Consider the following 17,434-nt stretch of genomic DNA (forward strand, 5'->3'; position numbering starts at 1 on the left):
CATTTAAATGCATTTTAGGTGCAGAGTATTTCTACGTTCTATTTATTTCTTACATAATGCTACTGAGTATCCCGCCGACTTAAAAAATGCAAGCCATCTAGTACAACAAATGCACAAATTAATGCTCACTTACAGACCCCTCCCAGAATGCTAGACACACAAAATAGAACTGTCAAACAGATTGAGCATTTTACACAGATTGCAAGTAGAAACTGGTTTATTTTGTACTACCGGTACAATCGTAAACTTCATCCCCTCAGCCTTCTCGTTTTTTTTTATACAAAGCTTTATATTTAAACAACACCATTTCCAAATTACTACAGAATGCACTTTTACGCTTAAGAAAAGATAAGCACTTGCTTCCAACAACACTCACACGTGCGTCGAAGAAAGAAAACAAAAAATAAACAACAGAGGAAACAGAACTAGTGACTGTTGTCCTTAAAGGTAGAGAAAAAAAAATAGTTTTCTCTTGCACAACTTCTGGAACACGGACGTGCCCGGACGCACATGCAAACAAACATTAAAAACAAAGTCAATTAATAAAACACGCATTTCGAAAAAAAAAAAAACGCTTGCTGTGTGTTGTCGAAGATGAGCTGTCGCCCGTCCGTTTAGGCCGGCGGCCGATGGCTGAAAATCTAACACGATGGAGGCCAACAGGCGTCCGGCACTGGCGAATGCCGCAAAAACAAAGGTGGTCGGTCTCGGAACTAAGTTTTTCGCCTTGTAATCGCCTGGTCGTCATTCGGCCATCCCGCGAAGGCCTGTAGAATCGGGAAGGCGTCCGGCACACCTGCTGACCGCCAGAAGGCACCGCAAAGTTGCACAAGAGGTGCCGCAGGATAGCCAGGCGGGCGGGAATATGGGCGCCATGTTGACTCGGCTGCAGCTGGGGGGCTAGGTTGCGCTTTTTGCACTCCCAGGAGACTAGGGAGAGGGAAGTAACGTCAACGACACAGCAAATGCAGATTGGATGTTGACAGAAGAAAACGAAATCAACATCCAATCTGCGTTTGCTGTGTCGTTGACGTCACTTCCCTCTCCCTAGTCTCCTGGGAGTGCAAAAAGCGCAACATAGCCCCCCTGGATAGCTAGGTTCGACATTGTACATGTACACATCGCGACACTGTTAGCGCGAACACATCGGCGCATTTTCGCATTTTACATCTAAAAGGTATTAGCGAGCACAAAATTTTATCGCTTACAATATAGAACTAAATGAGCTCTTTCTGTAGAAATAATAACTTGGAGGACATCCATTGGTTTCAAAGAGAAAAACGGGAAAAACCGGCGATCGCTTGTTCGCGCAGCACTCTACCTTTTTTTAGTACACGGAAGTGACGTCATCACGTCTGATTGGTTGGAAACAAAAGTGACGTAATTTCCGTAGAAAAATGTGGGCGGAGTCGGCAAAACTGGGCGGAGTCGGCTACCGGACGTGACAACAAAATGACGTTTCGTTTTGTACCGAGTACGTTTCAAAAGGTACTTGCTCGGAACTAGGTGTCATTGGCAGCATGTTTTCGGCGGCGAGGCGTCGCCGTCTCGTTAATTCGACTTTTTCTTTAATAGAGCTTTTTTTTCGGCCGAAAGGCTGTATCGGGAACACCGCGATGCATTCGAGCTCCCGGAGGAGATCTTTCGGAAGCAATACCGCCTGCCCAAGATCGTGGTGCGGTGGTTGTGCGACGAACTTCGCGAGGAACCGGAGGTGAGGAGAGTGCGTACCTCGTGGACGGTCATGACTGTGGAGCTTCAAGTGTTGTGTGCACTGCGTTTCTACGGCACGGGGAGCTTCCAAGGCATGGTGGCGAGCGACGAACACGTAGCGCGGGACCAAAAGACAGTCAGCGTTGCGGTCCGCGCCGTGTCCGTCGCTATCGTGCGTCGTCTCGGGGTCCAGCGTGGCTGGATCCACTTCCCCGAGACGCCGAGCGAGAGGTTCGACGCGGAGAAGGGCTTCAGGCTGCTCGGCAGGATACCCGGCGTCATCGGTTGCGTGGACGGGACCATGGTCTCCATCGCCGGCCCGTCCAAGAACGACCCCACCGTCACGAAGGCGGCGTACTGGTGCCGCAAGTACTTCTACGCCCTCAACGTGATGGTGGTAAGTACACTCATGTTACGTTGTCAAAACGCGCCCCAAATCTGTAGAAAAAAAAAGCGTATTGCCGATACGGTTTAAGTATGCCGTTTTATGACTGCGGGCTGTGGGGTCTCACGACTGCGCGAGCGTGTGCTCTACGTAGCATGTGAGCCGTGAGAGACTTCTCCCAAAAATAATGCTTGTCTGTTAAAGCTTCCGTAAAAAAACAAAACAAGAAAAAAACATTATTTTTGTTTCAAGGTACCTTGCATCCAGGAAGGTGTGTTGACATGCGTGTGTCAGACAAAATAACTTAAAAGGTTCTGAAATTGCGACTGCTTTGTGAACCATAAGTACAATCTACGACTTGTGGACTCAGGTAATTACATGTCAATATCTCTCTCACTTTCAGGTGTGTGACGCCGACTGCCGGATAATGTGCATCGACCCACGGTATCCCGGGTCGGTGCACGACTCCTTCGTGTGGCAATTTACCTGGCTCCGAAACCAGTTCGAGCAAGGGCAGCTGCCACGCGACGGCCGGTTCCTGCTTGGTGAGCATACTAAATTCATTCCTTACGCACACGATGGCTCCCACTGCTTGAAAGCCACAGTACCACACATACTGTGCTTGTTCTGAGGCACACAGACACAGTTGCTGGAACTCCTTGAAGTGAGACAACACCCAAAGTTTGGCCATTAGTCTCTGTTTATGTCCACATAACTCTCACACTCTGCCGGCTACGAAAGCCACAGTACACCAATCTCACGACAGTGATAGACTGCGCAAGGCATGCAACCGCAGTGCGAGTCGCTGTCCGGTTCGGCCCACTCACTGTTACTGTCTGCCTGTACCCGCTTGCTGGTTGGTTTTTGCATGAAGTTGGAGCTCTTTCGCTGATCCCTGGGGGCTCGCCTGGTCGCTTTGACGGTCGTCAGTTTGTACGGAATGGGATCAATTCCTTTTTGGCCACTTGGGGCTCGCCTAATCTGTCCTCGGGTCGTCTCTGTCCCACACACTGGATTCTTTTCCCTGACCCTTCTTCTTCGGTCTGCCTATATAGCTCCTCCTATTAGAGCCTCCGTGTCCCAACAGGACCTGACTCCTTTCCAATCTAACCGCCCCTGCTCTTTTCTCCATCTCCAACTCCACCGAGGATTAGGAAAGAGGTTCGTCGAACTGGCGCCTTATCCCCTTGCTTGCCAAAGACAAGGCAAGCGTGTTCTGCTCTGCCCGTGCCTAAGGTCACGGCCACACTCCCAAAAGCAACAGAGCTTTTATCTGTCGGATGCAAGGGCCTAATACTGCACTTGCATACAACACAGCACCCCTAAGGAATCGTGCACACATCCCATACCACCCACCAGGAAAACACATAGTTACATGAAATAACTGGGAGTTTGCAGGCAAGCTGGTGCTAATTAATTATAATGTAAACTGATACTGTAGTGCAGAAATATTAACACACATTTAAGTCACACATAAGTCACATTATAATTGACATAGTTGCACACAGCTGTTTTCTTGCCTTTTATTTTAAAAAGTAAAGAATGTAATATGTTCCATCCTCTACATGTGCAGGTGACAGCGGCTACCCCTTGGAGCCTTGGCTCATCACCCCTGTCCCCGGGAACCACGCGACCTCCACCGCTTGCGACCGGTTTAATAAGGCGCATTCCTCGATCAGGTCTGTTGTGGAGCGCTGCATCGGGCTGTTGAAAAACAGATTCCGGTGTCTGCAAAGGCACCGGGCTCTGTATTACCACCCTTCAACAGCCACCGCCATTATTTCGGCGTGTGCAGTGCTCCACAACATCTGCCTTGCATCGAGCGAGCCAGAACCGGAGTCAGACTCCGACCCTGAAGAGTCAGAGTTGGAGTCTGAGCCGAGCTCGGACGGTTCTGAGCCGAGCTCGGAGAGGTCAGCGTCGGCTCCCGAGAGGCTGGCTCCTGCCGGCCCTCCGGTCGGCCTTCCGGTCGGCCTCTCGGACAGGGGGAAAGCTCTGAGGCAGCGCCCTGTCGCCCGGTTCGGAACCCGCCGCAGACGTGCCCGTGCGGAGCGCCACACGCAAGGGGTCCGCCGCCACGACGGTAGTCCCGACCACCAGGGACACCGTCGGGAAGCCCCTCAGCGCCCTCGCTGCGGTGGCGCCCAGCATGGACGGCGCCAGCGACAGGGAACCTCTCGCCACCACGACTGAGGTCCTGACCACCAAGGACCCCGTCACATCCTTGCCCTCAGTGAAGCCGTCCCCGTGGAAGCCGTAAAGTGCACACTTCGCTTCCTGCTCCACAGTCATGGCCGTCCACAAGCTACATACTCTCTTCAGCTCCTACACCTTGTGAAGTTCGTCTCACTGACAGCGTGCTGCCTCCGGATACGTGTCGAGTGCATCGCGGTGATATCGATACAGCCTTTTTTTTATTTTAATGAGCAGAAGGCACGAGACGCAGTCGACAGTGACAGAAAGGGTTCGGAGGTTTAGTTGCCAGACCAACAGGTCGTCTGGATTGCCCCTGCAAAGAACTCAGAAGTAACTTAGACTACCTCTAGAAAGAAATGCTTGCTTTTGCAGAGATTGCTTTCTTAGTTGCTGATTGAACCAGGGATATTGTTGTCATGGACATTGTTTCATTTTACAAAAGCTTCAGAGCGTCTTGCCTTCTGCTCCATTTTATTATCTCTTTTATTGTACTTCATCAAAGTTAGGTGATTGTGTTATCCCAAGACAGTGCACATGTAGTTTGTTTTGAAAATTGCTTTATTTCCTAAAGAAAAACCTGTGACTTCATGAATAAAAGCGTGATAACATGAAATGTAATATTTCATTCTTGGAAGTAAAACTGAGCATCGACTGGAACCATGTAAGCAATTCGGCAATCTTAAGTATGTATCACAGATATCTTGTTGAACACTCTGGTCTTATTTGAGCACAATAGTTAAATTTCGAAAGGAAAAAAAAAAAAATATATATTCTCTGACTAGCATACTACCATATAAACACTGGACCACTTTTAAAGAATTATCACAGATGTTGCGCCAAACATTCTTATTTGAGCACAGCAATAGCAAGTTCTCGAAAGACAAAAAAATTGTTTCTGACTAAAGCAGCCGTCACAAGCGCGCTCCCCGTTGGTTCCGCCGACCCCTCCGCTGCCCCCGGCGCACCCGGCTCCTCGTGGTTCGACATTTTGGTTTGAAGAAGGCGCGTAGCGCACATCCCGCATAATATTGGAACAACTTTCTCTCCAATTAATTCTTAAATGTATTGCAAAAGGGTACAAAAAAGCGGTTTGTTTTAACAACGCCCAAAAGGTTTTGATTGTTTTTCAATACTTTCACCTGCACTAGAACAGATGAGAAGGCCAGCGACGCACAGGATTGGTTGCCGTTCCTTCGCTAAACGCAGGAACTGCTCCCCGCGTCGTAGTAAATCCTACCCCGTATCCCGCGCGTATGGACGCCCCAGGGAATGCGTAGCTACCTCCGCTCGTCGGTGGTTGGCTCCGGACGTCGCTGAAACGGGTGACGGGTGTCAAGTTTGCGATGACGTAGCGGCGTCAAAGTGGGCAGAGCCGCCACGTGAGTGTTGCTAGGATACGCTCCTCCTTTGCATTACATCACTTCCATGTACCTTTTCTCAAATGTCCAACCTAGCGATCCTGGCCTCCAGTGGCGGGCAGATGGCAGCCATGTTGAATAGGCCGTCTCTTCACGATAGAAACGTGCACCTCGGAGCTTGAAAAGCTACACAAATGATCGAGAAACGTATCGTATGGTTTTCTTGAACAGTCATGCAGCCCTCCAGGAATCGTTGGGCGAGGATTCAGACGTTTTCCGGCTAAAAACGTAGAAACTCGGGTGGTCGATGGTAGAGACCTGACGCACGCTGGCCTCCTACTACAGTGCTGCCAACCGTAAAAAGAAGTGTGGATTTTTTTTTTTCGGAATTGGGCGATTGAGAGTAAAATGTGTACATAAAAAAAAACTCCTTGCTCGAAATTTGCCTTGCTTTTTCAAGTCAGATTTTGGCGAAGCCTACCTCGTGTAGCAACATTTAACGTTTATTTAGATTATGGCAAGCCAAATTATGTATTATTGTTGGTGTCGGTCGCGCTTATAGAGAGTATTCACTGTGGAAATAGCTCTGTGCTCGACTGCTGAGTGCGTGCTGACGGCGGGCTTTCACAGTTCTTTTGCAACGGACATTTCGCACCATCAAGAGCGTCGGTCTTAGCAGCCTATTAATGTGAGCTCGTTCTGAGCATGAGCTCTAAACATCGACCTCAAGTATGTCGTCCAGTGAATCCCCTCTATAGCATTCCACGACTTTATGTATAAGTGCATTTGGACTGTGCCTAATTCATATTTACCACAATGTAGTTTTGTAAATGTATTTACAATATATTTTTGAAAATATCTTTTAGTACAAAGCAAAAAAAAATTTTTATTAACCAAAACTATGTGAAATGCATTTTGAATGTAATAACATCGCATAAATGCCTTTAAGTGTATTTGAGGTGTTCTTAAAGTGCATTTTAGAAAACACTTATTTTTGCGTATTTAGAGAAATAGACTTTAATATTACACGAAGGATAAAAAAATGCATTTTAGTGTACATTTTAATGCATTTAGATACAGAAAATACGTTTAAATGCACTTTAAGTACATTTAGACATATTTCGAATGTATTAGTTTTCACTAAGGGAAGGGCGCAAGGCTTGGAGAGGAATCGGCGAAAGAGGCTCTTCGATGAGTCATACAAATATTGTCCGGCCTCATAAGTTGGCGAAACTAAGAACTTCACAGAGAGGCTTAAGCGACACAGATACGATGTCCGGAAGAATGATGTGGAGGAGAGCGCTCTCGCGGAGCACGCAGAAGCAGCCGGCCACACAGTCGACTTCAAGGGAAGCACCTTGCTGGCCTTGGAGAAGAATTGGCGAATGTGGCTCTTCGTTGGGTCTTGGTTCATTCAACATACAAAGGGGAACGCGAATCGTTCTTCGGGCCCCCTGTCCAGCAGATACTTTACGTCTCGGGACTGCGTGACCTGAGCAAAGCTACCTACATCCGTATGTACCTTTAAGCGACGCGCGTTCTTTTCTTTTCGTCACTCACCCGTCAAGCCAGGGACCGAACTGGTCACGAAACGTCGGGTTAATGTTTATTTAATTTTTGGTTAGAGTTTCTATTTTTCGCTTCAAGGTGCTTTACCGGAGAGCAGGCAATCCAGATTTTTACCGTGTACCTGCCGCTGTTTTGTCAGCGTCAGTAACCAGGTGGAGGTGCTTAGAGCGATACACTAATACCCCGTTCACCGAACAAAAGTGACCCCGCTTGGCTGCCGCCATGTTGTGTAATTTTGCACAACACACATAAAACCGTACCAAATCCTCAGGCTTTTAGGCAAAACTAGTAGAAATTTGCATTGGGATAACTGTAAAAAGAAATGATCCACTATTTTTTTCAATACCGTTAGCCTTCAAGCCCCTTCATGTTTCAAAAGTAGTCTATGTGGCATCGATGCACGAGGCACGCGCGCCGTGCAGCCCTTGGGAAGACGATGGCGTCACAGCGCAGCACCGAGCTAGATTTCAGACGCCATGGTCTTCCCAGAAGTGGTGCGCGGCCCGTGTCTCGAGCGTTATCACAACAATAAATGGCGCCATTTTTCCCAGGTAAGAGGGACTTTAATTAGCCCCAGTGATCGGTGTCTAGCTCTAATAAAATCCCAAAGTACAGCACCGCGGCTGATGGCATCTACTGGCGACATTAGGAAGCTGCCCGACTTTTTGCCCGTAATCTGTACTAAATTCATAAAAAAAAAAAAACTGTATGTCCAGTAATGTAGCCAATTGAGTTATGGACGTATATACCATAGTCACTCACAGTTTATAGATGCTTTACACACGCGCCAAATTACAGCTGCCATTGATGACCTTCGGTTGTTTTTCTCAGATGCCAAGCAACTAAAGCAGGTGTTGACGAGCCTCCACAGAGGTCAGTGCTGTGGAGAAAGACACAGCAGAACCTAAAAGGGCAATAACCTGCCCTGCTGTGGTAATGATCAAGTGAAGTAACTGTAATAAAAGGTAACAAAAACTGAAGGTCGCTTATGGCGGCACCGATGCACAGCTGTAGCAAAGCGTCTATACAAGCAGGGTGGGGCATAGTCAGCTCAAGCTTTCTTGCTCCCTGATTTGCTTTTCGCCGTAATCAGCGGCTAATGGAGCTATTTCATTGGCTGCGAAAATAGCATACTTTAAACTTTTCGCGGCCTGCCTTTTTAACCTGTATGTGACTGTCGTCTTTTGAAAAATCAGAAAAGCTTGATTCTTCTGTTAAAGATCAGGGACTACGGTATGTCCCCCACACAAGGCAGATTCTGTGTGTAGGTTTTCTTAGCTTCCTTTTGCTTTTCTTATCTTTTACGTTTTTTTATTTCTTAACTGTTGCAATTAACCTTAACGTCGTGTACACTCTCATTGCGTCGCTCATTCGTGACAATTTTATCATAGAAAACGACACAAAAACATGCTGTTTTCAAACGACACTGTTGGCCATCTATCCGATTGACAGGCTGCTATTTCAACGGAAGGGATATTTGCATTTATTCGACAAATAATATGGGTAAGCATGGTATACAAATAGTGATTTGGGGAGTTGAGCGTGTCTAATAGACGATGGTGCCGACAGGGTGGTGGGCTAATTGTCCACCTGGGCTCCGGTGCACGGAACTTTGGGAACCGGTTACCACTCAAGCGTGGTGTACTTCAAACTTATGATAGCTGCTGTCAAAAAAAAAAAAAAAATAAACGAAAAAAAAAACATTTAATTTGTGAGTCTAAAAATAATTCAGTCTTCAAAAAGAGGAACACTGGAACAATACTTGCTATGACGTCAGATTGCGGAGCAAGAATTGAATTTATATCGTGAAAGTGCGATTTAAACCAGCATCCCAATCTTCCCCAAAGAGTTTTCTTTGGTGTTCTCGGGACATGCTCAAAACGACCATATAATATTTCATGGGGTGTAGCTCATACCGACGCTGAGCCAGGTCGGACGTACTTGCTTCTGCGTAGTAACCTTACGACACATTCAAATTCCATGTTTGGAGGCGATATACAAACGAATGTCGAATCTCACTCAAGGTTTACAAATGTATGGGCTGAGCTTAGTGTATTTTAGCTTTTGTATAAGTCGCGACTGCTACACGTGCATTTATTACGTTGACACTGACTTAGAGACAATCATTGTTTTCCGAGTCAGCGAATTCATCTCGCCCGAAGAAGGGGTTGTGCTTGGTAACGGTTGTCTTGGGGTGTACGAGTTTCTGCTGACTGATAATGGACCCGTGAACGTGGGGTGGCACGTAGGCCACCTCGCTGTAGTGCTCCACCACCGGCTGACGCACCACTGTGGTGGCCACGGGGACGTGGACGGCAGCGGCGTGGTATGCGTATGTTGCCAGTTAGCCGGCCTGGCAGCAGGCCACTTTCAGGACTAGGCAGGGCAAGAGGGCTGCCTGCAAGGGCACGGTAGAAGTAAAGCCGGTTACAAGTCAAGAAGGTACGAGAAGCTCCTCCCGCAAGCGTGGTGCGCCCGTTTCAAATCTCTTCGCAGTCGAAAGAAGAGTTCACTGGAAACGCTGCTTGTTCTGCTTCAATGGATTCCAAATTGTCTCCGAACCCACTTTTTAAGAAAGCGACCTTTGTATTCATTGGAGGGGGAACCGAGCCCCTGAAAGCAGCCTTTGTATTCACCGGAGGGGGAAGCTAATCCCCGAAAGTCTTATTTGTTTCCATCGGAGGGGAAAACTCTAATCTCCCTCGCGTGGCTTCCACAGTGCTAAGTCAAAGTCGAAAGATAAAGCAAATATGTACAGACAGGCAAGACCCTCCATGCGCGTTGGCCGCGACGTCATGGAAACGATGGGACGCTATTGCATGCGGAGGTGGCAGAGGGATATATGATTCCCTTTCAGGGGCATTTCCCGCTACATTCTTAACCTGTAACTGACTATAGTCAGATCATTTTCCAAACAGAACGCGTCTTCGTGGTGAGGAGTACACTCTAAAAAAAGCCCAGGCGTCCACTTTCCCGCACAGCATTCCGAGGGCCAATCACCGCAACTTACGGAGGCTGCTCAGCGAATGACGATGCTGAAACATATGTTTGGACCAAATAAAATTGCGGTGGCTTAGCTCGGCTATACCTTATGCACACAAAATGAGAGCCGCTATCAAGCGGCTCCGGTGCAGCGTCAGACTTGGCCACTGCGCAACGGAGGCGCACAGCTGGGCACGTGGCGGCGCCAGTGCGTCTGTCGGGGCTATGACGTCACTCTGGAACGCGCAGACCGGCGAGGAGCGCGCTGTGGCGGCGAAGCACGCGGCGGTGGCGGCTCAGGCGCGCCAGCTGTGCGCCGTGTGACGTCACTGCTCCTTGCGCATGCGCAGACCGGCGAGGCACGCGCGGCGGCGGCGGCAGCTCCGCCGCCACATTTGGGCGCCGTGTGACGTCACTGCTTCTCGCGCTTGCGCAGCACGGCTCTTTGACAGCCACGCGAAGCTGCTCAACCTCGGCCAGTGCAGCTGACGCTACAAAAACGCAGTCTGTGTTGCGACATTAACCAACGGAAGCGTGACGTTTTGCATTGCTCAATGTCACAACTCAGACTGCGTTTTTTGGTTTAAACATATGTTTCGGCATTGTAATTGGCTGAGCTGCCTTCGTAAGTTGCCGTGATTGGCTCTCGGAGTGTTGTGCGGGAAAGTAGACGTATGGGCCTTTTTTAGAGTGTCAGGCTCAGGAAGGAAGCGCTACGGAAGCCCGTTTTGAATACATGCTCAGCAGAAGCGAGGAAAAAAAAACTATGATTAGCAGTGAATACCGCCTGCCTAAATGAAAACACCCGCGGATACATGCAGCGACACTGTATGTTGAGGAGCATGTGTGTTTTTGATTGTGACTAATATTTATTATGATGGTGTAACTTTAAAATACCAGAGCATCGTTCAGTAGGCCGAACGGGTAAAAGGTGGCTTGAACTGGTACATATTGCTGATGTGAACTAAGTAGCAGCGAAATGGACCACCATCTTGATTGAGGACGGGACTCGAGCATTCAGCAAAAAAACTAGGTTTGAAATAGGGGTGGTACGCTGAAATGTCTACCAATCTCTCGTTCAATTTCTGAAAGCCGCGGGAATCAACTAATTGTAATAGAAAAAAAAAAGTCAAATGTTCCTGCATAGAGAAATAGAAGTTTCATATCTAAACAAATAAATATCTCTTGGCTACTGGTCTAAATCTCCGAGCTCACAGACCGCACTTGGCATCCTGTCTGTGGGCGGGGAAACGCTGTCGGTTACTTCCTTGAGTACAGACTGTGCCGGGTGCAGGTTGGGGACGGAGATTATTTTATGGGCGGCTATGAGGAAGCAATGGATTGTATCGTAAACATGTGTGGTTGGAGATCGCAGTGTGTCCCGCCCATATTTTTATCGCCATACCGCTGAGGCTACTCATCGTGTTATATTGCGACGACCTCGGCTGCTAGCGGTCAGCAACCGGAGCGAAGTTTACCGGCAACACTTATATTGAGATTCACGCCCTACCGGCATCTCATCAGCGTGCGGCACACGGTTGTTCTCCTGCGTGAGAGGACTTCAAAACGTGAAGCTTGCGCCTTAAAGAAGACAAAACAAAAACAAAAAAACAAACAAAATACAACGTTGCCTTTTCTGTGAAGGAATGATGAGTGTTCACAAATGAACTTTTTACAAATTCGAAGCGCTTTTTTTTTTTTAATGGCCAGCCTGATTTTACGTTATGACGTCGCTGTTGAATACACTCCTTACATTTTCTATTACGTGGCCTTCCACAAATGCACGATACTCCAGCTGTTTGGAAGAGAAACGGGGAACAGCTTCTTTACTTTTTTTTTTGTTGTTTTGCATGCCAACTGAGTATATTTGATGATAAATGCAAACATCTGGTACGAGGACGACTTACTGACTTTTTGTTGAAAAACAGCGTGACTGGGACGAGGACAAAAGACGAAGAGACACCAGACAAGCGCTGACTATTAAGTGGTGTGTTAATAGAACATAAGAACCAAAAACAATGAAATGAAAAAACATAGAGTCAAATGAGGAAAATAATCCCTGGAGAAGGGGATCAAGAGGGACAAAGGACAAATACACATCTCCAAACACAGCTAGGTGACTGGTGCGCGAACGTCACTCGTCCAGCTCGCTTGCACCTTTGCATTTAATTGCATTATAAAAATAGAGTCAAATGTTCGCGCGTTTGCTGGGCGCCTCGTGGAATATGTCACCTTCTTGTTTCATCTGATTGTAGTACTTATTTGCTTCTTTCTTTCCTCGGGAGCAGTCGTTAACCTGAATCCAGAAAGTTCACCTCGGCGGGGGTCAGACTCACCGAGGGTTGGCTCACACACGAACTGTTCCTCTTTGTGATATTGTACGCTTCAACCATCTGTCGACATGTTTGCTCGTGGTGTCGATATAATATACTGGTGTCTTCTAAGCGTGGTTTGCACCCGCAATCTCGGAAATGTACCGCTAGATGTAATTACGGGGTGCCTTGCAAAGAGCTGTGCTGCTCTGTGATGCGGATGTTTAAGCATCGGCCAGAATGCCCGATATAAGAGCGCCCACAAGAGAAGGGAATGTGATAAACGACGCCTTTTACGCACGACAGAAACTTCTTCCCAAGCTTTACCTTACATATGTTATATTCTGATTTTGTTTTTCTGTCCCTTCTTACTCGTACAGCGGAACATAATCTACTTAGTTTGTTTTTGGCTGAGAGGACAACATTTACCTCATATCTGTGCGTACCTCTTTCGCACACGGCCTCGCGGTGTGTGGGCACCGTTTGTTGGCTGCATGTACGCGCTTGTAGCCATAGCATCGTTCCCACGGAAGCTGAAACAAAGTATTAGACACACGTGCCCAAACTCCGAACAAAGTCTAAGTCTTCTCTGGATAGCTCAACTAACTCTGAAATTACGCATAGATCGGGACCGTGTTGGCTAATGTATAATCCTCCTGAATTTTCCTAGTCATTTTTCGTGAGGGTTTAGCCAAAATTTCATTGTCACCTAACCGAGGTGAACCAGCCACACGTATCTCAATGAACGGCTAGGTGACCCGAAGGTGAATACTCCAAGGACGGAGAATGCTAACAAGCTCTAACATTAATTCATGCGTCCGCCTGCCCAATATACACCTTACCACAGGAAAGGGGTACCGTTGTCAAGTATGCCAGGGAGGTTCCTGGATAATTTACAAAGTGACTCCGCTACGCCCCTATGACAAGTTTTTTTTTTTTTCCTTTATTTGTCTTCTTAGGTTGATGTATTTGCTTAGTCGGAACACAAAAAATGCCAGTTTTTGCGTTAATCCCGCATTTACTGGGCCTCACTTGCGACGTGCCCGTCCGCTGATTTTTTTTTTGCCGGGACGTTTGTTGACAGCAAACCTACAACTAAAATTAGAAAAGTAATTCGTAACTTGAGTAGAAGTTACTTCGGAAAAGCAATGGAGAAACTGGTAATTTCCAGAATAATAATGTAATTGAAAGTTACTAAACTACTCAGGAAAGTAGTTCAACTACAGTAAGTTTAGTTACGTACAAGTCTTGCGCTGCGTCTGTGTCCCTCCTACTACTTGTCCTTGCAATCGTTTCCGCAGTTTTAATTATATGTTTACAAAAAGTTCTTTCAACTCAGGCATTGTAGGAAACGAGACATGATTTTGAGGCGCTTTGGGCAAAAAATTCGCAACACGTTCTAGAACTTTAGCAGAAGACGTCGGACGGCAAACGGACTCGGAATGGATGTCCCTAAGCGCTACTAGCGGCGGAAGCTGGTACTACGAACATAAATTTATTCCAGTTATTTTTGGATCCCCTTTTTATGTTAAAAAAGTTGCGGTTGTCCATTATTTGTCACCTTTAGAAATGTGAACGGTTGTAGTTATCGACATCTGAACAATCCCTGGTCTTTGTTATGTTCCCGCTTCTTGCATCGTGATTTGTTCTTCGCAGTTTTACCAACTCTTTCTGCCATCTCACTGGCATCGGAGCAGTAATGGAGATAGACGAAAATCCCTCCGCTCTGCATTTCTGAAGGTGGCAAGACTGCTCCTTGTGCACGTCGTGCGTCTGTTTACCCCCGAATGAGCAGACGCGCTTTTGCTTCCCCCGTCCTGAACCCAATGACGGCGAGCGCTCAACTCCATCGCCCTCGCTCGATGTCTGCGCGTCTTCTACATTGCCCCTTCAGTAGGCTGCACCTGCTTGCGTCCAGGCGCGCAATAGGATCATTGCAGAGCACTTGCTAGGAGCACAGCTTCATGCACGCTTTGGAACCTACAAAATATTGATTGGTTCGCCCGAAATATTTAGCCTCCTGCGCAGTTCTGAATGTGTCAGTCAGAATAGTTTGTTCCCATATGTTACTACACAATACAAAATTAAATTGTTAAGTCGAATAATGCAATCGGATAATCACCTCATGCGCAATAGACGCAGACAGCTCAAAACACGCAGGGTATGGTTTAGACGGTTGGAAAACGTTGTTGGCCAAATGTCACAATAATACGTCACTTTTGCACCCGAAGAGTGAGTTGCATTTATTGTGCTTCAAGCGTGGATGAGTATTTTTGATAAATGGTGACTTAGTCAGTGGATTCCTCTAGTAGACGATGGTGCCAACGGGCCGGTGCACGAAGTGTCCACCTCGGCTCTGGTGCACGGAACTGTGAGAGCCGGTCACCACTGGAGCGTGGTGCACCTCGGCCTGGTGGTAGGTGCTGCGTTTGGGAGAGCCATTTAATTGTGTTAGTCCCAAGAACAAATCCGTTGTCGACGAGAAGAGCACTCCTAGGCCATGAGCTGTAACGTCAGAATGCGGCTAGATGTCTTTGTTTTAAATTTTATTATAGAACAACCTAATTCATACATTAGAAATAACCACTCACTATTTTTTTCGCACATAGGGACTTCTATTATAGTCGGTGTCGACTTGTAGAGAGCGAGAGACTAATATGATATGCAATGTTGGTTCACGCCAACTTAAGTTTCAATCAACCTGTGCGCAGTGGAGGCTGCCCAGTAATTCTAATAAACTTTCAAGTAATACATTATTTCTCAATACACTAGAACGCAGCCTGGAATGCAAGATTACGAACAAAGCACGTGGTGATAGCGGAGAAAATTATTTACAATTGAGGTCCAGGTTTCAACCTATGGACTTGAAATGTTTCCAATGAGATTGATTCTGAATCTTTCCTTGTCTTGTAGAAAGACGAACTTGACTCACCCAATGAATGGGTCGTGCTTGGTGACGATGGTCTTTGGGTGGACGACCTTCTTCTGGCTGATGGTGTACCCGTGGGCGTGTGGTGGCACGTAGGCCACCTCGCTGTGGTGTTCCACCACCGGCTGACGCACCACCGTGGTGGCCACGGGGACCTGGACTGCAGCAGCGTGGTAGGCGTATGGTGCCACGTATCCGGCCTGGCAGCAGGCGGCCAGCAGGACGATGCAGGGCACGAGGGCTGCCTGGATGAGCATGATGGAACTGGTTTTAACATAGGCACTAAGGGTGTAAACACGTGGACATCATATTTGAGCTTATTGTTCAGAGCGCATGCGCACTCCGACTACCGGGGTTTCACCTGGCATAAATCATCCACTCTTGGTGCGGAGTACCCGCTGTGGATGGGATCCTAAGGGTTCGTTCAGCATGTCCTTAGCAGAATGAAATTCATTTTGCTGTCAGTGAATACGGACTACTCGAATGAAGTTATCTTGAGAGACTTGAAACCACATTCAATTGGTGGAGCATGTTGCATATTAATTTACGATGAATATTTAGCTTTGTGCAGAAAAGCGCTTAAGAGCGCCATTCTAGAACACTGAAAGAGAACAACCTCTACGGCTGAAAATGGTGTTCTTGTGGAATCGCGGGCAGTGAACTTCAGTAACATGCCAGTTTGTAATTTGCCTCGCGGGCGGTATTCAACTTGATCATCCAATTATTCAGTTTGACTTGTAACCGTAGCACACATATTCTTTCGATCCCTCGTTAAGATACCTGGAGAACTATTAGTGCGCTAGAAACAAATCGTGTTTAAAGTGTTTTGCGTTACAGATAAAATATCTGCGCGCTCTAAGTGTACTCACAAAGGTGTTCATGCTGTCTGTGGACTGACTTGCTGGAGCCAAGACTGTGCTGCAGCCTTGTTAAGGAGTCCTTTTATGGCTGGCTTTGAGGAAACAGTGAAATGTGCCATAACAAGTGTGTTCGAAGAGCGCGAAATGTCCCGCCCATATTCTTATTGCGACATCGCAGAAAATACTCATCGCATCTTTCTGCGGCTACCTAGAGAGAAGTAAGCAACGAGGGCATATTTTAACACTTCCACTCACTACTGGTACCTCATCAGTGTGCGGGACACGATTGTTTGTACGCAGAAGGAGTCATGTGAAAGCCGCGGTTGGTGTTCCCTTGAAGGATGGGGTCGTTGCCCTTCCTGTGGAATGCTTTCTTTGTTTAATGAAAAATATCTTTGGTGCTTGGGGTTTCACTAGGGAACTGGGATACAATTGGAGTTCTCTGTTTATGGCGGTTCTATCAAGAAGTGTCTGAAAGCCATTTAATTATGAGTGTTAAAAAAATCTGCTGAACGTCAACAGAAGCTCTACATTCCTCATACGTGACGACACTTTGCGGCCCCTAGGAAACTAAACTGAAGACTTTCTAAACTCGGAAGTGGCTACGGCGTTTTGAGCTTCATTCTAAGTGGCAACAGAAATTTGGGTTACGATTACGGCAGGGAAACTCTAAAAAATGGCAACTGTTCTTTTAAGTTTCGAGTTTTATTATCGGAAACAGGTTTATGATTTTTGCTGTCTCTAAATGTTTTTTTTTTCGTTTTATTCTTATTTCAATAAGCTTAGAAAGATTATTCTTTTAAAAGGACACCCACAAAGGCTCGCAATCGTCACCTAGGTATCGCTTTGAACGCTTATTGAAGTGTGAAAACTACATACAAATATCTGCGCGGCCCGACAACTTTTTTTACTTTACGCTTATGGTTTCAGCATAAACGAGATTACATAACACTTTTAAATTTATACAATATTAAGGGTTCCGGGTGGGAGAAAGAATGTTTTTTCCTTTACTGTCAAGCTGTGAAGCTTGGGGTTTGATTAGTGAATAAACGCTTAATGCACCCCAACACGTCGTTCCTTGAATTGTTGCGTAGAAAAAGTTTCGAAACTTGCAAGTTTTCTTTCCGTGC

The 17,434-nt window shown here is 46.9% G+C and overlaps 1 protein-coding gene across 1 annotated transcript; it reads right to left on the reverse strand.

Moving 5' to 3' along the window:
* Nucleotides 1–14,820: 14,820 nt before the first annotated feature.
* Nucleotides 14,821–16,325, reverse strand: LOC121837410. The gene is made up of 3 exons (XM_042293034.1): nucleotides 16,314–16,325; nucleotides 15,448–15,689; nucleotides 14,821–14,938 (listed from the first exon to the last, which is right to left on the reverse strand). Exons 1-3 carry the CDS (start codon nucleotides 16,323–16,325, stop codon nucleotides 14,821–14,823), a joined length of 372 nt encoding a protein of 123 aa, XP_042148968.1.
* Nucleotides 16,326–17,434: the final 1,109 nt, after the last annotated feature.

The sequence above is a fragment of the Ixodes scapularis genome, unplaced genomic scaffold (genome assembly GCF_016920785.2).
Source record: "Ixodes scapularis isolate PalLabHiFi unplaced genomic scaffold, ASM1692078v2 PGA_scaffold3__209_contigs__length_174095766, whole genome shotgun sequence".
In the NCBI taxonomy this organism is placed as follows: Eukaryota; Metazoa; Arthropoda; class Arachnida; order Ixodida; family Ixodidae; genus Ixodes; species Ixodes scapularis.

What these genes read in the sequence shown, in the direction of transcription:
- LOC121837410 (XM_042293034.1), bottom strand. An exon ending in AAGCACGACCCATTCATTGG is followed by an intron (nt 14,939 to 15,447) that starts GTGAGTCAAGTT and finishes TCCCAAACGCAG; the next exon opens with CACCTACCACCAGGCCGAGG.